The sequence below is a fragment of the Bufo bufo genome, chromosome 9, assembly GCF_905171765.1.
Source record: "Bufo bufo chromosome 9, aBufBuf1.1, whole genome shotgun sequence".
In the NCBI taxonomy this organism is placed as follows: domain Eukaryota; kingdom Metazoa; phylum Chordata; class Amphibia; order Anura; family Bufonidae; genus Bufo; species Bufo bufo.
The window spans coordinates 23,630,569-23,655,495 of record NC_053397.1 but is presented as its reverse complement, the minus strand read 5'-3'; the positions used below and the strand labels follow the sequence as shown (position 1 = coordinate 23,655,495).

Here is a 24,927-nt window from a genome sequence, read left to right as displayed (position 1 = left end):
CACTTACAATACATTACCTTGAACACACAAGCTTTTGCATTCAGAAAAAACAATTCCACCGTCGTGATTTCCTTCAGAAATGTTATACTTTCAATGTAAAACCTGGAAGGAAGAATAAGGGGTTAAGTCGCTTGATAATTTTTTGCTTAAGTTTAACTTTTCAGTAAAAATAAATAAACATCAGTAAAGTCAAATCCTGTCTTTATCATGCTGTCAGGAGAGCTGAAATCTAATAAAAATAATAATAATATTAATAATTTATACTGTAGAGCTCCAACATATTCTGCGGCGCTTTACAATCAGGGGGTTCATGCACAGAGTCATAGATGAGGGCCCTTCTCACAAGAGCTTACAATCTAATCTATGATCGGTTGCTATGCTCCAATTTCCAGCATCCAGTCTTAGCTTTTACACTTCAGTATCAGGGTTACATGTGCCATATGACTATTCAGTATTAAGTATTTAATACTTAAGTATTGCTCACACAACAGTATTATTATTTTATTTTTTTATTTTAGGGTTACTTTTATTCATTTATATACTGTAGGACTAACATATTCCACAGTCCTTGTCCCAATCTAATTAACCTCTCTGTATATTTTCGATATGTGGTCGTGAACTAGAGTTCTCAAAAACGGGGAGATTATACAATCTCGAGGCTTATGTTGCCTTTGATTGGATTCAAACCCAGGACCCGAGCGCCTCAAGGCAACAAAGATAACAGCTCAATAAGCCCTAAGCTCCGCAGTGTGTATTTACCAACATTTGAATCCCAAATCACCTGGGAACGCCCACAAAACATTCAAAAATCCCCTATAAATTAGCATAAACCCCGCCCCTTTTGTAGTCTAGTCTGCAGCAGGACTGTCCAGTAAAAATCAGGACTTTTGGCATGTGTGATATTGCAGTGTTTTTGGGGGTTTTTTTGCCCCGTATTTGCAGATTCAGGCTACATCCCATCCCTTTTTTTTTTTTTTTTTTGAGGATTGGATGAGGACCCATTCATTTCAATGTTTCCGCAAAAAATGCGAACAGCACATCGTGTGCTGTCCACATCCGTATGTCCATTCCGTTGCCCCACAAAAAATATAGAGCATGTCCTATTCTTTTTCGTTTTGCAGATAGGTATAGGCATTGTTACAATTAATCCGCAAAAAAAAAACCGGATGCAATACGGATGCCATACGGTTGTGTGAATGTAGCCTTAACCTCTTTTCTTAATTGGCACATACATTTACTAATGTTGTCATATTGGGTTACTGGCCCTTTAAATATTTAAAGGGCCAATCCACGTGCTTTAGTTATGGTAGATGCAAACACTAGGGCCTCATGCACACGACCGTATGTATTTTGCGGTCCGCAAAAAACACGGATGACGTCCGCGTGCATTCCGTATTTTGCGGAACGGAACAGCTGGCCCCTAATAGAACCGTCCTATCCTTGTCCGTAATGAGGACAATAATAGAACATGTTCTATTTTTTTGCAGAACGGAAATACAGACAAACGGAATGCACACAAGGAGCACCTTCCGTTTTTTTTTTTTTTTGCAGACCCATTGAAATGAATGGTTCCGTATAGGGTCCGCAAAAAAACGGACACGGAAAGAAAATACGTTTTGTGTGCATGAGCTGTGAGTGAACATGTAGGAGTTCTATAACCTACTTGGTGTTTGTGTATGTAAAACATTGGGCAATGGCGTCCTGGCAGTACCAGGTATCAACAGACGCTTCATCACGGAGTCGAAATCTCTCCAGAGTAAACATGGAATTCCACCAGACGAATCATTTTTCAGGATTGTGTGCTCGACAGGGGTGAGCGCGACTCCGGATCTATTCACTATTCTCAGCAAACGATGATCACACTTCGTAAAGTGCGCATAACAGAAAACACGGCAGTCTGTATTCTGCTGAGGGATCTGCAGGAGGAGCGGGTATCACAGGGTCACTCCTAAAGCCTGGACATTAATACTGCCAGATTCTGGAATTGTTACTTAGGGCTCATGCACATGAACGTATTTTCTTTCCGTGTCCGTTCCGTTTTTTTGCGGACCGTATGTGGAACCATTCACTTCAATGGGTCCGCAAAAAAACGGAAGTTACTCCGTGTGCATTCCGTTTCTGTATGTCCGTATTTCCGTTCCGCAAAAAAAAGTCTGCATTACAGACAAGGATAGGACTGTTCTATGAAGGGCCAGTTGTTCTGTTCCGCAAAATACGGAATGCACACAGATGTCATCCGTTTTTTTGCGGATCTGTTTTTTGCGGACTACAAAATCCATACGGTCGTGTGCAAGAGGCCTAAGGCTACAGTTGTTTTTCTCTGCATCCGTTCCGTTTTGTTTTTTTTGGCTGATCGGATGGTTACCCATGCATTTCTATGGAGCCGTTAAAATTGCGGTGTAGTCAACCATTTCTTTTCCGCGTCAGCTGTCCGTGTTTCCCGTCCGCAAAAAAAGTATCGCATGCTCTATTCTTTGTCCGCAATAAACGTTTTGCGGACCCATTAAGGTCAATGGGTCCGGAAAAAAAATGCGGATGACCAACGGAAGCCATCAGTATGTCATCCGCATCCGTTTTTTTTTTGTGGATGGTTGCTGGGAAACTTGTATATATTACATTTCAAGAATTACAGCCTTCAGGTTTTTTTTTGCGGACCGCAGTAATTACATAGATAAAATTGGGCTGGGCATAACGTTTTCAATAGATGGTTCTGCAAAAACGGAATGTATACGGAAGACATACGGAGTACATTCCATATGTGTTCAGTTTTTTTTGCGAACCCATTGACTTGAATGGAGCCACGGAACGTGATTTGCAGGCAATGATAGGATATGTTCTATCTTTCAACGGAACGGAAGAACGGAAATGCGGAAACGGAATGCATACATTCTGTTTTTTTGTGGAACCATTGAAATGAAAAAAACAAAAAACGTTCGCGTGAACGAGCCCTAAGTGTAAGCTCCTGGGCACAATGCAAAATCTGTAATCCCGCTGCACCATGTACTATTTAGAACAGTGATGTCTTCTTATGTCTCTCCACCCCCCCCCCCCCCCCCCCTGTCTTGGCAAATTCAGGCCACTCCAGACAAAAATGGGTGGGTTAGGGGCTTAAAGGGGTTGTCCAGACTACAGATATTGATCACCTATCCTCTACCTTGTAGCGCCGGTGTAGTTCAAGTGAATGGGAGAGAAAGGTGTAAGGGAGACGGCACGCAGGTAGTAAACCCTGAAGACGATGCAGCGCTTGCACAAGTGCCACGGGCCCTTTAAACAGCTGATCGCCGGGCGTCTCTGTTGTGGTTTGAAGAGGTATTTCCATTCTCTTAAGCCTCATTCACACGTCAGTGTTTCACGGACGCGCGCTGTACGTTTTCACCACGGACAGCACACGTCCCCATTCATTTTAATGTGTGCATTCAGACATGGTTTTTAGCACGAAGGCATGCTCTATTTTGTCCGTCCGATGCCATCCGTGTTGCATCCGTGTTTCACGGATCATTAGGAAGAGATTCTTTGGAAATTATTTTTCAGCTGTTTAGTGTCAGTGATACACGGATGGACAACAAAAACGGACACACGGACCCAACACGGACAGCTTCACGGATCCATCACTGACCAACTTGACGTGTAAATGAGGATTTAGGGTTTTTTTCACATGCGGATCGCAGACCCACTCACTTGAAAAAGGTCCGCGATCCGTCTGTTCCGCAAAAAGATAGAACAAGTTCTATCATTTTGCAGAACGGAAGCACGGAACGGAACACCACAGAAGCACGCCGGGGTTCCGTTCCGCAACGCATCTCCGGATTTGCGGACCCATTCAAGGGAATAGGTCCGCATCCGTGATGCGGAATGCACACAGCTGGTGACTGACTACGTGTATTGCAGAAACGCCGTATGCGGCCCGCAGCACGGAGCCCTTGCGTTCGTGTGAACAAGCCCTTAAAGTAATATAGGATAAAAGATCACTTCATGGTCAGTGCTGAGGCCCCTTCACAGTCTTTTCCTCCAGAGCTGTGCTCCTGCCATCCACTGAATGGGGGAGGTGCTGTACAGCTTCATTCAAGCGAATGGGGCTGACTGCAATTCCCTGCACACATGCTGGTCAGAGGCGCCACTTTGCAGGAAAATACTTTTTTATTCTCAGGATCAGTGGTGGCCCTAGAGGTCAGACCACCACCTGTCGCATCTTAGTGATATGCCATTAATTTAGAAGATGGGAATACCCCTTTAAGATAATGAAGGAGCCCAGTGAGAATCCCTGATTCTGAGATTTCCAACCAGTAAAAATGCTGGGAGTTGCAGTACTGCAACAGCAGGAGAGTCATTGGATACACATTGATTGAGAAAATTCTAGCGCAGAATGTTTGTCGGCTTCCATGTTTGTGCTCCTGTTATGTTTGGAGGGATGTTCCTCTCGCCCCCCAGATCTTTCCTGTCCTGCCAGGTTCCCATGCTCCATCAATGATGCGCAGGAAGCAGCTAAAGAAATGGGAAATGGAAGTAATTGCATGAGATGGATTCGGACAAAGAAGAAACCATTGTGACTAGTCCTGTAAAAAATATTTCTTTTCAACAGGAAATGCTACTTTTTGCAGATTATAGACCTCTCAGACCGGTGGGACCCACGGTGATGATCATATTTACTTGATCCTGGCTAGTTGGCACACTGACAGTGATTGGCTGCAGTGGTCTCAAACCGGAGTTTTACATAGAAGGACCCGAGACAAGCCAAGATCAGGTAAAATAGGATCAACGCGGGTCCCGCCAGTCTGAGAAGGACCCGAGACAAGCAGCGGAGTGCAATCCAAGATCAGGTAAAATATGATCAACACGGGTCCCGCCAGTCGGAGAGGACTAGCAATAAGTGCACAACCCCTTGAAAAAAAATTACCCTTTCCTGTTTAAAATAAATATTTTTTACAGGACTAGTCACCCCTTTAAAGGGGTTGCCCAGGTTCAGAGCTGAACCCGGACATATCACCGTTTTCACCCAGGCAGCCCCCCTGATATGAGCATCGGAGCATTTCATGCTCTCCCTTGCCCTGCGATGTAACACGCAGGGCAAGGGTTGTTTGTTTTATATTTTTTACACTGCTAGGCAGAGGCTTCCGCCTAGCAGTGTGATCGGTGATGTCTCTGGCACTTATAGGCGGGCTTTAGCGCTGCCCTAGCCATTTTACAGGCTAGGGCAGCACTAAAGCCCGCCCATTAGCGGCTGGGCATGTTTGACTCTCTCCATTCCCTTCAATAGCCAAGACAGAGTGCTTGGCTATTTTCAGAAGTGCTATTGAAGTGAATGGAAATATCTCTGCATGTGCGGCCACCTCTCTATTCCTGGTTGGTCATTAAAGGGCCCCAGAGGTGGGACCTGCATCTATCAACATTTATGGCCTATCTTGTGGATATACGATAAATGTACAGTATCTATAAACTATATTAACCAAAGTGAAAATAAGTTACAAAGAACATCCACCACTCCAGAGAGAAGAGCACATCCATGCACTACATGGACCTTCCACTGACTTTAATAGGCAGCACGTAATGGTGGTGCTACATAGGAACTGAAAACTTGCAGCCAGCCTTTTTTTTTTTTTTTTTTTACAAAGGGACTTTCCACCCCAAAACACATTTTTGTATAAATGGGTTCAAAATACTGTGCTGATTAATTTTCAAAGCTCTGATTACTGATACAAAGCTCCAAATCCCCAACACAAATGTAGGTTTAAAACAAAACTTGCTGTTTCCCTGCAGCCACCACTAGAGGGAGCTCACTGCATACTGTTTATACACTGAACTCCACAATAACACAGTATGCAGTGAGCTCCTAAGCTCCCCCTAGTGGAGGTGATTGCAGGCAGCTAGAATGTGTTTTAGGTCTATGTAGGGGATTTGTAGCTTTGGATGATACAAAGAGCTCCAATAAAGGAATATTAAAAAATAGCGCATAATTCTGGACATAAGAACAAGATGATATAAGTATAGGTTCGGCTATGGTGAATTCACACTTATCACAGTATTGGGGCTTGCAGATACAGGGGGCTGTTTATGGCAGTCTAGGTGGAAACGGAGACGTGTTGTCTGCGCTGTCGTGACTGAGGTATATGGGTTTGCGGCAGGTTCCTTGCTCTATGAAATCCCTGTTCCCAACAGAAATGTTGCACCTCCCATAGTTACAATGTTATGAAATTCTACCATAAATGTTTCACTTTCACTGTCACATTGTTACTGAATTAGGAAACAAAAAAAGAACATAAACAACAAAAAACAAGAAACTTCCACTTCCATCCAGTAAATGAGTCACAGTGAATATAAGGATGAATCATTTCTCCCGCTCACATCCGTCTAGCACTTGGCTTAACCCTGTTCCTCCAGCTCATGATAGATCAGCAGCACACACTGGGCATTGCCAGTCAGTGCCAGTTCGTACCCGTCCTCCTATTTAGTCTGTAACATCTGGAGAAGGCTCTGGTTCTAAGCCCAGTTTATTAGATATATGAGGACAGATGTGGCTCTCAAGCTGATGTGCTGTCCAGGACTTTGGGAAAGATTAGTGACAACCCCCGAGGATCTAAAGGTGGCCACTCACATTAGGTGAATGCTGGCTGAACTTACCGATTTCAGTGGCCATGGCCGACAATACACTGAAAATGAATTATAAAAAAATGTGGAGTCATATAAAGCTCTGAATAACTTTGTTGCCTGGCTTTGAAAAAACAGTTTTTTTTTTAGTTCCAAAATGGGGGAGTCCACAATGCTGATCCCTCCAGTCACCTACAGGCTAAGGCCTCATGCACACGACCATTTTCTTTTTGCGGTCCGCAAAACGGATTTCCGTTGTTCCGTGATCCGTGACCGTTTTTTCTTCCGTGGGTCTTTCTTGATTTTTGGAGCATCCACGGACATGAAAAGTGAAAGAAAAAACTAAGTCAAGTTTGCATTGAAAATGATTGGATTTTTCACGGACCCATTGACTCGAATGGGTCCGTGAACCGTTGTCCGTGAAAAAAATAGGACAGGTCTTATTTTTTTCACGGACTGAAAAATCGGATCACGGACGCGGAAGCCAAACAATGCATTTTCCGATTTTTTTCACGGACAGCGGTTCACAGACCCATTCAAGTCAATGGGTCCGTGAAAAATCACGGATGCACACAAGATAGTCATTCGCGTCCGTGATCCGTGTCCGTTTTTCCTATCATTTTCAATGCAAACTTGACTTTTTTTTTTTTTTCACTTTTCATGTCAGTGGATACTCCAAAAATCAAGGAAGACAAAACGGTCACGGATCACGGAACAACGGAAATCCGTTTTGCGGACCGCAAAAAAAAAACGGTCGTGTGCATGAGGCCTAAAAGTGAGGACAGCTACAAATAATGTCTACTTATGAGGATCTGGCTTACCCATGCATTACAGAGACAGCCTATTGATTTGAACAGATAATGTGTAATGCTTTACGTCCCCTGTGGGGGCGCTGCAAGGAAAATGAACACTTGCAGTCAATTCCCCCACAGATTAGGGTTGAGTGCTGAGGGTGACTGCTGTGGGATAAGCTTTAATAAGGACACTTTTAACGTAAAGAGGACCTGTCCCCTGTCCTGACATGTCTGTTTAAGCATCTACTTGCATCCCTTTCTGGAGCATCTATTCTTATGACTCTATGTTGTGCCATTCCTCATTAATTCCTGCTAGAAGTTATGAAGGATTTGATGGCTGTTACCAGTTGGGGGGTGTCCCTGCACAGTCTGAGACTATGTAATCAGTGCTGACAGTGTCAGACTGTGCAGGGACACACCCCCAACTGGTAACACCCAGCTGGACCTTCATTGCAGACTGCTAGCAATTCATTAATAACTTCTAGCAGGAATAATAAAGGAATGGCACAACGCAGAGTCACCAGAATAGTAGATGCTAAAACAGAGGTGTCAGGAGAGGGGACAGGTCCTTTTTAAAGGTACTGGTTAAGTAGACAGACAATCCCTTTAAAAAAATGAATTTTTTAATTGAATTTTGATCATCGTTATGTGAGCGTTTTCTTGAGGGATGTGATTTTTTTTCTTTAAACCCTAATTATTACAAGTCACAATGACAATATTTAATTTCTTCAGAGGCCATTTACATGTTCTCTTCATTGAACGTGCAGCTTTTCTTCCTATGGGATACAATTAGGACAGCGAGCCTCGTGTTTGGCGGCTGCGGACGGCTCCCGGTGGTGGTGCTGTTGTGTCAGTGGCGGATGTGACAGCACTGAGCTGGTGTTGTGTGGAGATAAGTGCTCTGCTCTTCGGTCCGGTATTACAGATTATGAGCCAGTGTAATTACAGCGCAACCACGAATATCAGCCCAGCGTGGTGTAACCAGATAAGATTACCCCTGTCCACTGGACGTCATTGTGATGGGATCTGGGGGATATTTTATGGTAAAATGTCTCCTTATTGTTCAGATGTGTAAGCTGCTGTCACGCCTTGTCTGTGATTGTAAATTACCCCCATGTTGTACTGGATTTTATTGAATGACTGTAATGTAATTGCTTCCATAATAATATACCGTAATAATGTGCTGTGTTCCTACCATATGGTCAATTATATGCATACATTGATATATATGCTGTTAAAGGGAACAGTTCTTGTTGGCCCCATTAGGGCTACAGCTATCAGTACAGTATTAATAATGTAATGTATGTACACAGTGATTACACCAGCAGAATAGTGAGTGCAGCTCTGGAGTATAATACAGGATGAAACTCGGGATCAGTACAGGATGTAATGTAATGTATGTACACAGTGACTCCACCAGCAGAATAGTGAGTGCAGCTCTGGAGTATAATACAGGATGAAACTCGGGATCAGTACAGGATGTAATGTAATGTATGTACACAGTGACTCCACCAGCAGAATAGTGAGTGCAGCTCTGGAGTATAATACAGGATGTAACGCAGGATCAGTACAGGATAAGTAATGTAATGTACGTACACAGTGACTGCACCAGCAGAATAGTGAGTGCAGCTCTGGAGTATAATACAGGATGTAACGCAGGATCAGTACAGGATAAGTAATGTAATGTACGTACACAGTGACTGCACCAGCAGAATAGTGAGTGCAGCTCTGGAGTATAATACAGGATGTAACTCGGGATCAGTACAGGATAAGTAATGTAATGTATGTACACAGTGACTCCACCAGCAGAATAGTGAGTACAGCTCTGGAGTATAATACTGGATGTAACTCGGGATCAGTACAGGATAAGTAATGTATGTACACAGTGACTGCAACAGCAGAATACTGAGTGCAGCTCTGGAGTATAATACAGGATGTAACGCAGGATCAGTACAGGATAAGTAATGTAATGTACGTACACAGTGACTGCACCAGCAGAATAGTGAGTGCAGCTCTGGAGTATAATACAGGGTATAACTCAGAATCAGTACAGGATAAGTAATGTAATGTATGTACACAGTGACTCCACCAGCAGAATAGTGAGTGCAGCTCTGGAGTATAATACTGGATGTAACTCAGGATCAGTACAGGATAAGTAATGTATGTACACAGTGACTCCACCTGCAGAATAGTGAGTGCAGCTCTGGATTATAATACAAGACGTAACTCAGGATCAGTACAGGATAAGTAATGTATGTACACAGTGACTGCACCAGCAGAATAGTGAGTGCAGCTTTGAAGTATAATACAGGATGTAACTCAGGATAAGTAATGTAATGTATGTACACAGGGACTCCACCAGCAGAATAGTGAGTACAGCTCTGGAGTATAATACAGGATGTAACTCGGGATCAGTACAGGATAAGTAATGTATGTACACAGTGACTGCACCAGCAGAATAGTGAGTGCAGCTCTGAAGTATAATACAGGATGTAACTCAGGATCAGTACAGGATAAGTAATGTATGTACACAGTGACTGCACCAGCAGAATAGTGAGTGCAGCTCTGGAGTATAATACAGGATGTAACTCCAGATCAGTACAGGATAAGTAATGTATGTACACAGTGACTGCACCAGGAGAATAGTGAGTGCAGCTCTGGAGTATAATACAGGATGTAACTCAGGATCAGTACAGGATAAGTAATGTATGTACACAGTGACTGCACCAGCAGAATAGTGAGTGCAGCTCTGGAGTATAATACAGGATGTAACTCCAGATCAGTACAGGATAAGTAATGTATGTACACAGTGACTCCACCTGCAGAATAGTGAGTGCAGCTCTGGAGTATAATACAGGATGTAACTCAGGATCAGTAGAGGATAAGTAATGTAATGTATGTACACAGTGACTCCACCAGCAGAATAGTGAGTACAGCTGTGGAATATTCCATTGGGTTCCAAGATCTAAAAGTAGGTCATTCCAGTCCTAGATGAATATAAGGTACCGCTATACACGCAACTCATGAATATAAGAGAGGAGGGTGACTTCAGGTTCCCCAAAGGTGATCATGGAGAATTTCAGTTCAGAAATTATGTTTAAAATAAAAATAATTTTTTTCCCCCAGATGTAAAAGCTCAGGGGGTAAAATACATATTCTGTAAAATGCTGACATACAACTGCAGGATTGTCACAAACACAAAGAAAAAAATGTAATTTAGAAGGAAAAATATCATCTCTCATCATCATGTAATATAAAACATGTAAATGGAGTTTCTTTCATTCCTCTGGTGGAAAGTAAGAGTTCCATTCTGCAATAAATGGGTTTTCTATTACACTGCAGCAGCCGCATGACATGTCAATACCCATATCAGGGTACAAATACAACCTCCCCGTGGATGGCTGTGGAATGCAAAACTGAACAAGAGACTATTACACATGGAGGCATCACAACAAACATAGGAGTAACTGCATCCAGAAATGCCTGTGGGCTGCCAGGGGTGTAATTACAGGGGGTGTAACTGGGAAGCCGTCACTAGCTTTGGGGCTGCTAAATCGAGGACAACCCCGTGAGTTACGAACTCATCACTACTAAACCCCAGCGGCATAATGGAATGTCGATGGTTTAGCGGCCCCACAGCTAGTGACAAGTGCCTTAAATTAAAGGGGTTCTCTAGGAGTTAGGCCCCTTTCACACGGGCGAGATTTCCGCGCGGGTGCAATGCGTGAGGTGAATGCATTGCACCTGCACTGAATCCGGACCCATTAATTTCTATGGGGCTATGCACACGAGCTGTGATTTTCACGCATCACTTGTGCGTTGCGTGAAAATCGCAGCATGTTCTATTTTGCGCGTTTTTCATGCAACGCAGGCCCCATAGAAGTGAATGGGGCTGCGTGAAAATCCCAAGCATCCGCAAGCAAGTGCGGATGCGGTGCGATTTTCACGCACGGTTGCTAGGGATGGGGACCCGATCTTTATTATTTTCCCTTATAACATGATTATAAGGGAAAATAATAGCATTCTGAATACAGAATGCTAAGTAAAATAGCGCTGGAGGGGTTAAAAAAAAGGAAAAAATAATTTAACTCACCTTAATCCACTTGTTCGCGCAGCCGGCATCTCTTCTGTCTTCTTTCTTCAGGACCTGGGTAAAGGACCTGTGATGACGTCACTGCGCTCATCACATGGCCCGTCACATGATTCATCACCATGGTAAAAGATCATGTGATGAGCGCTGTGACATCACCACAGGTCCTTTACCCAGGTCCTGAAGAAAGAAGACAGAAGAGATGCCGGCTGCGCGAACAAGTGGATTAAGGTGAGCTAAATTATTTTTAATTTTTTTTAACCCCTCCAGCGCTATTGTAGTATGCAGTCTGTATTCAGAATGCTATTATTTTCCCTTATAACCATGTTATAAGGGAAAATAATACAATCTACAGAACACCGATCCCAAGCCTGAACTTCTGTGAAGAAGTTCGGGTTTGGGTACCAAACATGCCTATTTTTTTGCTACAAGTAGCGTTTTTGTGTGCGGCATGAGAAATTGAACATTGCAGTGGCGGAAACAAACAAACAAAAAAAACGGATCTGGCAATAAAACCACTAAGTCAATGGGTGCCAGATCTGTTACTTTGTTTCCGAAAAAAAAAAATGGATCCAGCAAGGTGATTTCCCATGCCACACACAAAAACGCTGCTTGTAACGATTTTGTGTCCGGCATGAGAATGCAACAAACCAGAACAGAATGCATTCTGGTGCACTCCATTCCGGTTTGTTACGTTTTGTCCCCAATGCATTCCATTCTGGTTTGCTGCGTTCCCATGCCGGACACAAAATCGTTACAAGCAGCATTTGTGTGTGGCATGGGAAATTGAACATGACTGTGCCGGTTCAGTTTTTTTCGGAAACAAAAAATAACGGATCTGAAAATAAAACCACTGTAAGTCAATGGGCGCCGGATCTGTTATTTTGTTTCCGAAATAAAAAACTCATCCGGCGCCCATTGACTTACAATGGTTTTAGTGCCAGATCTGGTTTATTCATTTTCGATATAATACAACCGGATCTGTTCTGAGCAGATACAGCCGGTTGTATTATTATAACGGAAGCGTTTTGCTCTGGTTTGAAGATCCCGTGCCGGATCTCAAAATCGAACAGCAAAATCGCTGATGTGAAAGTGTGTGGGAAAGCGCTGCAATACTAAGCACGACCACTATGTAATGTACGGCGCTGTGCTTCCTTCAAACCGCTGGCAGTCAGATCCCACCGATCAGATATTGATGACTTATTCTGAGGACAGATCATCAATATTTAAAGGGGTTGTCCAGAATTATAAAAACTTGGCTTCTTTCTTCCAAAAACAGCACCACCCCTGTCCACAGGTTTGTGGGTGATATTGCAGGTCTACCCCATTGACTCCAATGGAGCAGAGCAGCAATATCAGACACAAACAATGGACAGGGGTGGTGCTGCTTTCTAGAAGAAAGCAGCCATGTTCTTCTAATCCTAGACAACCCCTTTAACAGGCCAGTTCCCTATTTCTGGATGGGGGTGGGGTCCACAACACTGGTTTCCCTGCGGCTCTATACTGCACACGACAAACTGCTGTACGTATATTAGGGGAGAATATGTCCATACAATATGTCCATGCAATGGCATCTGGTCAGAGGCATAGCCAATTACAGTGGCGGCCCATAATAGTCATATTACAGCTCTGTGCACACATGCTGCATGAGCCCAAAGCGTTCCTCAGGTTTTCGTTGGTGATCTCTTTGTTGGATGATCTATACCGGGCAGGGGTGGATTGGGAGCTAAAAGTGGCCATGGAAAAAAAATCGGAAAAGTGGCCCCCATGGTGTAGGTAGGTCCAAACTGACAGAAGGCGGGGCCAGCAATACCATAGTGCAGAGCAATATACTGCCCCAGCTGAACCAAATACCACATTGCAGCACAAAATACTGCCACCTGCTGAACAGCATTCAACTGTATCGCTGTCCTGAGGTCACCGATACAGTTCAGGAGAAAACCTGTGGTGCTGGCCAGGTGCATATGTAACACCCCAGAATGGTGTTACCACTCCTGCACCCGGCTTCTATCTGTGTCTGCTAACATTAATGTCAACTATGCATTTTATTCCAGGTCCTCCACACTGTGCATTCCTAATCTGTTATCAACTGTTATGTTCAAATATAATGTGCCTGGTTCACCAGAAGGTGGCAGCAAATATGGCAGAGCTATCTTAGATAGAATGGAACCTTCCATTACATTTTAACCACCCCTCTGTGGAGAAGTGGGCCAGTCCTGCTTGCTACCAGAAGGAGGTGGGGCAGTTCTGGTTGAGACTCCATGTTGGAGCTGCCAGGATTCTAACCTACTTTTTGGCTGAAGATAAGTCCGACTACAAGAGTGAAGTGCAGCATAAAGAGGAAACAAAGACACCAAGTCAGCTTGTCAGTACAGCAGAGTGAGAGAAGGATATAGCAGAGTTTGCCTGCCAGTTTAATGCTAAAGCCTGCTGGAACCAAGACAAAGCCTGAAACTCTTTGGAGAAACGTTTATTCAAGTAAGGCCTCATGCACACGACCGTTGTGTGTTTTGCAGTCTGCAAATTGCGGATCCGCAAAACACAGATGGCGTTCCGCAATTTGCGGAACGGCACGGACAGCCATTAATATAACTGCTTATTCTTGTCCGCAAACTGAGTGCTGTCCGCATCTTTTGCAGCCCCATTAAAGTAAATGGATCCTCATCCGAGCCACCAAAACTGCGGCTCGGATGCAGACCAAAACAACGGCCGTGTGCATGAGGCCATAAGCTGCCATTCTACTTCATCTCAAGGTCTGGACTCAAGTTATTTCTTCAAATCCCTCAATTATTTCCCCCTATTTATTGCTTCGGAGCCAAAGCCTGGTGTCCAGCCGTATCCAGGTAGGAGCACCGTGACACAAAAAAAGAGACATTTAGGCCACACTACACCACTCTGCATTTCCTACACCTGGGATGCATTATATAGAGGGCCCCGGGGGGAGGCCGCCCGTTGCACATAGGGGAGAATCAGATCATAATGTACCTGGCTGATGGGCGGTGGCAGTGAGGAGGGCTTGGGTGGCACTCCTAGGGATCGGCCCACTGGAAAATTTCTATGTAGGGTCTATGACCAATCCTCCCCTGATACCGGGGACAATCAGGTTTGGCCCCCACATTGCAGATCACACTGGAGAAGGTATAAGCCGGGGATAATATCTGCCAATCCCTATAATCCTATGTACAGCTCTAACTACACGACCACGCTGCGCATTTATTCCATTGCCACAATTAAGCCTTTTGTTCGCCATCATCCTGGACGTACAATATGTTATTGTTGCATCTCCCTGAACACCCTGCAGCGAAACATCTAAGAAGCCAGAGACATTTTTATTCCCCCTCTGGAGTCCGTGATTATGTTTTAAGCAGTGGAAATATGTAAAGATGTGAGAAGAATACAGAACAGGCGTCCTCATTGTGTAGAGCTGGATGATGAAGGTGACCCGGGTGTCAATTTCATGTTCAGAAAAGGCTGCAGGGCGTCACGCAGGTACGTTCATGCCACTCCACCTGGAGAGGACTTGTAGACAATAACTTCTAAATGTTGAAGCTATCCTTGGTCCTACTAGTTCCGGAGTTAGGTCCACCTGGATCTGTCTAGTTCTACTGGTGTCTACCTGCATGCTACTGGTTATCTGGTTATACAGTCAGGTCCATAAATATTGGGACATCGACACAATTCTAAAATTTTTGGCTCTATACACCACCACAATGGATTTAAAATGAAACAAATATGTTGAAACAGATATGCTTTAACTGCAGACTGTCAGCTTTAATTTGAGGGTATTTACATCCAAATCAGGTGAACGGTGTAGGAATTACAACAGTTTGCATATGTGCCTCCCACTTGTTAAGGGACCAAAAGTAATGGGACATAATAATAATCATAAATCAAACTTTCACTTTTTAATACTTGGATGCAAATCCTTTGCAGTCAATTACAGCCTGAAGTCTGGAACGCATAGACATCACCAGACGCTGGGTTTCATCCCTGCAAGTGAAATGCATGCTCAATCGGATTCAGGTCAGGTGATTGACTCGGCCATTGCATAACATTCCACTTCTTTCCCTTAAAAAACTCTTTGGTTGCTTTTGCAGTATGCTTTGGGTCATTGTCCATCTGCACTGTGAAGCGCCGTCCAATGAGTTCTGAAGCATTTGGCTGAATATGAGCAGATAATATTGCCCGAAACACTTCAGAATTCATCCTGCTGCTTTTGTCAGCAGTCACATCATCAATAAATACAAGAGAACCAGTTCCATTGGCAGCCATACATGCCCACGCCATGACACTACCACCACCATGCTTCACTGATGAGGTGGTATGCTTAGGATCATGAGCAGTTCCTTTCCTTCTCCATACTCTTCTCTTCCCATCACTCTGGTACAAGTTGATCTTGGTCTCATCTGTCCATAGGATGTTCTAGAACTGTGGAGGCTTTTTTAGTTGTCGTTTGGCAAACTCTAATCTGGCCTTCCTGTTTTTGAGGCTCACCAATGGTTTACATCTTGTGGTGAACCCTCTGTATTCACTCTGGTGAAGTCTTCTCTTGATTGTTGACTTTGACACACATACACCTACCTCCTGGAGAGTGCTCTTGATCTGGACAACTGTTGTGAAGGGTGTTTTCTTCACCAGGGAAAGAATTCTTCGGTCATCCACCACAGTTGTTTTCCGTGGTCTTCCGGGTCTTTTGGTGTTGCTGAGCTCACCAGTGCATTCCTTCTTTTTAAGAATGTTCCAAACAGTTGTTTTGGCCAGGCCTAATGTTTTTGCTATCTCTCTGATGGGTTTGTTGTTTTTTCTAAGCCTAATGATGGCTTGCTTCACTGATAGTGACAGCTCTTTGGATCTCATCTTGAGAGTTGACAGCCACAGATTCCAAATGCAAATAGCAGACTGGAAATGAACTCTGGACCTTTTATCTTCTCATTGTAATTGGGATAATGAGGGAATAACTCACACCTGGCCATGGAACAGCCGAGAAGCCAATTGTCCCATTACTTTTGGTCCCTTAACAAGTGGGAGGGAATGTGAGGACATGATGACGTGAGGAGAGACTGAGGAGAGAGGAAAAAAAAAAGGGGGGGGACAGAAGAAGAGAGGAGAAGAAGTAGAGAAGAAAAGAAAAGGAAAGAAAGGAAGAGGGGGAGGGGAGGAGAGGAAGGGGGAAGGGAAAAAAATAAAAATAAAAGGGGAAGAGAAGGATGGCCCCCAAACAGAATAGACGCTCAACAGACTTGAACGTGGGTAAGGTAGGACAGAAACAAACAGAGTCCTCTAGAATTGATCAATTTCTGAGATCCCCAAATTTTAGTACCAGGTCGGGATTAAAAGAGAAGCTGGACACTAATATAAGAAAAAACCCTTCTGAGGTTTGATCGGAGGAGGCACTTAAAGGGGACTCCCATATGGGGAGATACCTATGGACAATTCCTCTCCATTAGAGGAAATTCTATCCATCGTTAAAAACAATGGAAAAGCGATACAAAATATTGCTGTTCAATTGGGGTAAGTACAGAGAGATCTCCTTATTATAAAAGATGATTTGACAAAGATCCGTGATAGAACTAAAGAATTAGAAAACTTGGAGCAAGAAGTGAAAGCATTAAAAGCGGAGAACACTACAGTAAAAATAGATTATAATTATCTGGGGAAAAAAACGGTGGATCTAGAAGATCGGTCAAGAAGATGTAACGTCCGAATTATTGGTTTAACAGAAACCTCTGATGATAAAAACCTAGCAGGAACAATACAATCTATTATTTTTGATAATTATGGGATGGAATATTTTTCATCCTTGTTTCTAATTGAAAGGGCCCATCGAATACCTGGTGGTAAATCGATTCCGGGATGGTTGCCAAGGACGGTAATAGTTAAGATGCTAGCCGCTTTTGATAGAGATATGATTTTGAGGCGAGCTCGAGATTCCCCCCCGATTATGTATAATGGATGCAAACTTTCTTTTTTCCCAGATTTTTCAAAAGAGGTTCAAGATAAGAGACGTACATTGTTGGATGTTAAAAAACGCCTTCAGAGCAAGGACATTAAGTACTCCTTTATATATCCGGCCAAGTTAAGGATTGTATTTAACGATAATGTGCTCTTTTTTGATTCTCCAGAAGTGGCCACTGACTGGCTAGATCGGATCAATGTTTAAAATCTTCTTTTTTTTTTTTTTGGAGGTCTGGTTGAGGGGGTGGGGGAGGGATGGTCCTAGTTAAGAGGTCTGTCACCTTTAGTGATGGAACAAGGGGGATATGGGTTTTTTGGTTGGGGGGGAGCTTAGAGGGGGGGTGGGTTATGATGTGTCTCTATTGTGGAGGAGAGCGGAGCGAAGTCCGGGGAGTTTATCAATGGGATACTCTAAGATTAAATAATGGTGACTAGAATACTCACGTGGAATGTTCGGGGCCTTGGGGAGAAGATAAAACGGCAGGCGGTCTTAGATTTAATACAGAGACATTTACCAGCTATTGTTTGCTTGATAGAAACCCACTTTACACAGGATACGATTGTTCGACTTGGGGGGAGGAGGGCTACACAGGTTTATAATTCTACATATACTAGCTACTCCAGAGGAGTTACAGTTTTAATTCATAATCTGATTAATTTTGTATGTCTGGCATCATCTATTGATAGACAGGGGAGATATGTTTTTCTCCACGGTAGGCTAGATGGGAAGTTATGTATTCTGGCCTTTATCTATATTCCTCCACCTTTCTCCATACAAATATTGACCTGTCTGATGGCGTTTGTGGATCAATGGCCTGAATGTCGGGTTATAGTCAAGGGGGATTTTAATTGTGTGATTAATCCAGAGATGGATAGGATTACTATGGGAGGGAATATTTATTCCCCGACTCAGGGGCCCCCCTTGGCTCGGTTTTGCCAGGAGGTGGGCCTTGTGTATGTTTGGGAATACCTATTCAAAGAAAAAAGGGCCTACTCATGTATAAGTAAATCTCATGTATAAGATCTATGTCTAGGATTGATTTGGCCCTGATAAATAAAGGATATTTAAACTGTATCAAACGGATGAAATATGAGACCAGATCCGTTTCAGACCATGTTCCTTTCGTAATAGAGTTGTGTATGGTTAGGAATAACCTTAGACAGAGACCCCCATTTAGATTGAATCCCCACTGGCTATTAATAATTGATAACCACAACCAGATAGAAAATGAGATTACTTATTTTTGGGATAAAAATACCGCTTCAGCTAAACCTCAATTTTTTTGGGATGCGTTTAAAGCGGTCATGAGAGGGATCTTTATTAGCACAATTGCTAATGTGAGTAAACGATATGCTATGAAGGAGAAAGAACTAGCGGAAGCAGCTGTTGCTGGAATAGTTGGCTATGCCAGGTTAAAGTCGGAGGAAGCTAGAGAGATTATGCAGAGGACGGGTCAGGCTTTCTCCGATTTTCTTTTGGAAAAAGCTCAACAGAGGTTGTTCTTTAGAGGACAAAAATATTTTTGAGGCAGGGCGTCCAGGGAAGATGCTGGCCAGGGTAATAGCTAGCCAGGACCCAAAGAAAGAGATTCGTAGAATTCGTGCTATGGATGGGACCATTATTGAAGATCAGGAGGGAATTATGGGAACATTTACAAATTACTTTTCTGAATTATATGAATCAGAGAGTGTGTTCTTCCAGAGGGTGTGATCGACTCGTATTTAGATTCTATTCTCCTTCCAGTTCTTACAGATGGTCAAAAAGAACATCTTAAGATGGACCTAGGCCTTCAAGAGATAGACAATGTAATTAAAGCCTGGCCAGGGAACTCCTCTCCTGGATCGGATGGATTCCCGTATGGGTTTTATCGTGAGTATAGGGAGACTGTTCTTCCTTATCTGTGGAGAACACTCAGAGGCCGTCATTACACTGGTATTAAAGAAGGGTAAAGACCCTAATGATTTGGGGTCATACAGACCTATCTCTCTTCTTAATACAGATGTTAAACTTTTCTCTAAGATTTTGGCTTGGATGTTATCTACTGTTATGACATCAATTATACACCCAGACCAAACAGGTTTTATGCCTAAGAAAGGGACCCATTATAATTTACATCGTCTCTTTACTAATATACAGATGTCCGGAGGGGATTCACGATCTATTTTGTCTATAGACGCCTCCAAGGCTTTCGATAGAGTGGAATGGAGGTTCCTGTGGAGAGTGCTTCATAAGATGGGCTTTGGCCCTAGGTTCACTAATATGATAAAACTTCTGTATAGATCTCTTACCGCAAGATTGAATATAAATGGTCATCTTACATGAAGTTTTCCTTTGACTAGAGGCACTTGCCAGGGATGTCCACTTTCTCCTCTTTTATTTGATATTTATATTGAGCCCTTGGCCGCTAGAGTTAGACAGGATCCTAGGATCTTGGGGTTTGGGATATTAGGAATTGAAGACCGAATTTCTCTCTACGCGGACAATATTTTGTTTTATGTTCAGCAGACACAATCTACGCTGTTGAGCATCATTCAAACGATGCGTCAGTTTGGAGAGGTTTCAGGTCTGGATGTAAACTGGGAAAAAACTACTCTCATGCCCTTGGACAATAGGACTATGCCCTTAGATAACCTTTCATTCCAAAATGAAGCCCCCATTAATACTTAAAAAATTGCTGACTCTTTCGAGTATTTAGGAATTACAATCTCTCCAAGGGTGCAAGATTTTATCCCGCTCAAATTGATTCCATTGATAAATAAGTTAAGATCAAAAATAACAACTTGGCTTCGCTTACCTTTATCGAAGGCTGATAGAGTATCCCTAATTAAGATGGTGATTCTCCCCCAGTTATTGTATCTCTTTAAGAATTCTCCAGTTTGGATTGGGGATAGATTTTTTAAATTAATAGAAAGAATTATTAGGGATTTACTTTGGGGGCGGAAACGCGTAAGACTTAAACTAGAGCATTGGTATAAGCCCTTGGAGAGAGGAGGAGTTAATCTCCCTTGCTTCAGGGGTTACAGTTCAGCCGCACAGTTCTGTTTTTTCCGTGAGTGGACTGATAGTCCACCCTGTAAGTATTTAGTCAGCGTATGACAATTTTTTCACACTATTGGAGTCTGGTCAATTGACCAACTCCGATAGAGAATTAAAATCCGCCAGGAATCATTTTATGAAGTCATGGTATTCGATCAGACTTTGGTGCGGAGTGAAAGGTTCAATTGGATGTACTCCGCTGTGGCATAATAAGCATTTGCAAAATTTAGTTGAGCTAAATAGAGATTTATACTGGCAAAAGGTAATATTCTGTATATGACACAGGTAGTAGGAAATGGGGATATTGTTTCATTCACGGTATTATCACAAAGACAAAATGTACAAAAATGATCATGGTTTCGGTACCTACAGTTAAGATCGGCACTATTAAATATTAAAGAAAAAAATAGGCTTGAAATTCACTCTTCTACACAATTTAATGAACTGATAGAGAATTTGGGGCAAAGGATGAAGATTTCTCAACTTTATAAAAGATTACTTATAGCACGAATCGGTGATATTTTGTCTCCTGGACAGAGAGCCTGGCAAAATGAATGTTTAACGACTCACGTGGAGGATCAGGAGAAGCTATTTCAGGATCTCAAAGTGGTTTCACATAATTTCAATCACGTTTTGGTGCAGTTTAATATCCTACATAGACTGTATGTTACTCCGCTCTGGCTTAATAGATGTGGTATTAGGAATCATTCTAGTTGCCCTAGGTGTGATGCTCCTGATGCCGATTATTTGCATATGTTTTGGTCATGCTTAAAGTTGAAACAATACTGGCGGACTATTCATGATTATATAGAGAGAAAATTGAATGTGCGGATTCCTTTTACTGTTGATTTTTGGGTATAAGTGGATCTTGCCAGGGTGGGTTGTCAGCAATATAAAAAAAAAATCTTCTGTTTAAGATAATGTTCCTGGCAAGACTCCTAATAGCACGCTCTTGGTTTTCGCGAGAGGTTCGAAGTATTAATACATGGTTAAAGTTGGTAGATACCAACAAGAGATGTGAACACATCCTGTATAAGCAAAGAGACACTGAGATAAAATGGAGTAAAATTTGGGGAGACTGGAATCTACAGAGCTTCCTCCGCTCTCCATCCTTCTCCATCTTTCCTCGGTCGGTTTACGGAGGGCTGGTGGCGAAGGAGGACACATCAGGGGAGGGGGAGGGGTTTGGGGTTTGAAAATGACGGTAATATATATATATATATATATACAGTACAGACCAAAAGTTTGGACACACCTTCTCATTCAAAGAGTTTTCTTTATTTTCATGACTATGAAAATTGTAGATTCACACTGAAGGCATCAAAACTATGAATTAACACATGTGGAATTATATACATAACAAACAAGTGTGAAACAACTGAAAATATGTCATATTCTAGGTTCTTCAAAGTAGCCACCTTTTGCTTTGATTACTGCTTTGCACACTCTTGGCATTCTCTTGATGAGCTTCAAGAGGTAGTCCCCTGATGAGCTTCAAGAGGTAGTCGTTTCATTTCAAATCCATGGTGGTGGTGTATAGAGCCAAAAATGTTAGAATTGTGTCGATGTCCCAATATTTATGGACCTGACTGTACATGCTGCATGCTACCAGTATCTCCTCGCCATATTAGTCACATACGTGTCTGTACAGGAGCTGGGACGTAATGATCATAGGGGCAGACAGTTTCATGGGGCAGTCACCCCATTGAAGAACACTCAGGGTGTAACATATTCAGTAGTAATGTACCCCCACTAATAATGGAAGTCAAATCTAAAGGAAATAGTTAAGTCTGTCACCTTCCCTGACATGTCTGATTGTATTTCACACAAAATGACCATTGTGGAATATCTATGTTGTACCGCTCCTCTATTATTCCCACTAGAATGGTGTTACCAGTTGGGGGGGGGGGGTGTCTGCACAGTCTGATAATGTGATAATGTCCAGTCAGTGCTGCTTCTTTCAGACTGTACAGGGACACACACCCTTTGACAGGGGGAATGCCTGACACCCAATTTACTCATAGGTTTATAGTAGGATTAATAGTGGAACAGCACAGCATATAGTTATATGAAAGAAGACTCCAGAATTGTTATTTTATGGTGAATATGGGTAGTCAGGTAGTCACTATAACAGATACGTCAGGAGAGGTGACAGGTCCACCGGCTGCATACCTTCACAGCTCATCATCCCCTGACTCTTACGTGTTTTTTTTTTCTCTTCTAGCCTCACCCTTTCGGCCACTACCGGTGATGTCAGTTTCGGCATCCGATAGAAATGACTTGTCAGCTAGGTGGCCCCCAGTGCTCGGTGTCAGCGGCTGAGGTCACGTTCCGTTGATACTGAGCTCTGCAGACTGACAATACCAGGCGTCGAAACTAAAGCCCGAACTGGGGAGGCTAGAAGAGGAAAAAATGAAGAGTAAAAGTGAGGCGGCTCTCTATTGACAAGAGTATAGAGTATGGTGCTCAATCCAAACAGAGCGTACCCAACGCTTGTGGTGAGGGAATATGAGTAAAAGTAGAGGGATGGCACTCAGAACAATTGAGGTGTATGGAAAAATAATATTATTTAATATGGAATAGCTGATGGTAAAAATATCAAATATAATGTCTGTATATAAAACGCACGCGGAAATATAATCAATATTCAATATAAAAAGTACATGATAGTAATATCAATAAAAATATAAAAATATGAGGGTGGTTGAGTAATGAATATAAAGGCATTGAGTAAGCCTATCTCATCTAGCTAGCAACAAACAAGAAGGATCCTACAACTATAGATCAGCTCCGGAGCTATCTATCCACTTCCCCCCTAAAGAAGCTGCAGCGCTTTTGTTTCCCGCCACCAGCCTCCACGTGGCAAGCTCTAACAGCACTGAGCGGGAGATCCTAGGAACGCAGGTGACGTCACCAGAAGTGACGACACCTAGCAGCAACCAACGGCCTGAGCAGACAGCGAGCGGGAACGGCACACGTGGACACCGCCGCCCAGACAGGAACCGCTGACCAGCTCATCAACAGCCGCAAGGAGGGTAATGTACCTGCTTACAAAGCAGTCTTTATTCCACAGCTTACCAATACTGGATCTGTGAATAACAACCAAAAACGAAATCGGATTTATCTGTCTCCACCCCATAATTTTGGGATCTATAATTATACCCTTATAGAAAGGTATCCACCCTTCAGCCTACATCAGGATACCCCATCTCCCTACAGGAATACATGTTATGAGACTGGACCTTCCCTTTTTCTCCTAAACAGGCTCACAAGACTGTCTCTCCTCCTCCTATACCAGGAGTACTTTTCTTTTCCAGCAGGATTCCACATAATTGACATTATATTGTACCAGGATAATATTGGTCATTACAATATACACTCACCTAAAGAATTATTAGGAACACCATACTTATACGGTGTTGGACCACCTTTTGCCTTCAGAACTGCCTTAATTCTACGTGGCATTGATTCCACAAGGTGCTGATAGCATTCTTTAGAAATGTTGGCCCATATTGATAGGATAGCATCTTGCAGTTGATGGAGATTTGAGGGATGCACATCCAGGGCACGAAGCTCCCGTTCCACCACATCCCAAAGATGCTCTATTGGGTTGAGATCTGGTGACTGTGGGGGCTATTTTAGTACAGTGAACTCATTGTCATGTTCAAGAAACCAATTTGAAAGGATTCGAGCTTTGTGACATGGTGCATTATCCTGCTGGAAGTAGCCATCAGAGGATGGATACATGTGCTCATTCTGTTTACACCAAATTCGGACCCTACCATTTGAATCTCTCAACAGAAATCGAGACTCATCAGACCAGGCAACATTTTTCCAGTCTTCAACAGTCCAATTTTGGTGAGCTCGTGCAAATTGTAGCCTCTTTTTCCTATTTGTAGTGGAGATGAGTGGTACCCGGTGGGGTCTTCTGCTGTTGTAGCCCATCCGCCTCAAGGTTGTGCGTGTTGTGGCTTCACAAATGCTTTGCTGCATACCTCGGTTGTAACGAGTGGTTATTTCAGTCAACGTTGCTCTTCTATCAGCTTGAATCAGTCGGCCCATTCTCCTCTGACCTCTAGCATCCACAAGGCATTTTTGCCCACAGGACTGCCGCATACTGGATGTTTTTCCCTTTTCACACCATTCTTTGTAAACCCTAGAAATGGTTGTTCGTGAAAATCCCAGTAACTGAGCAGATTGTGAAATACTCAGACCGGCCCGTCTGGCACCAACAACCATGCCACGCTCAAAATTGCTTAAATCACCTTTCTTTCCCATTCTGACATTCAGTTTGGAGTTCAGGAGATTGTCTTGACCAGGACCACCCCCCTAAATGCATTGAAGCAACTGCCATGTGATTGGTTGACTAGATAATTGCATTAATGAGGAATAGAACAGGTGTTCCTAATAATTCTTTAGGTGAGTGTAAGATAAGACTTTTTTCCAACAGGCCTATAAGATCGTCTTTT

The 24,927-nt window shown here is 43.0% G+C and overlaps 1 protein-coding gene across 2 annotated transcripts in view; it reads right to left on the bottom strand.

The window, feature by feature from the left end:
• The window catches only part of FRMD4B (FERM domain containing 4B), a 224,655-nt gene that overhangs the window by 105,950 nt on the left and 93,778 nt on the right, over positions 1 to 24,927 (bottom strand). For both annotated transcript variants that reach the window (XM_040406589.1, XM_040406588.1), the window contains exon 5: positions 18 to 102. In XM_040406589.1, the coding sequence (XP_040262523.1) occupies positions 18 to 102 (85 nt within the window). The remainder of the gene's footprint in view (positions 1 to 17; positions 103 to 24,927) is intronic.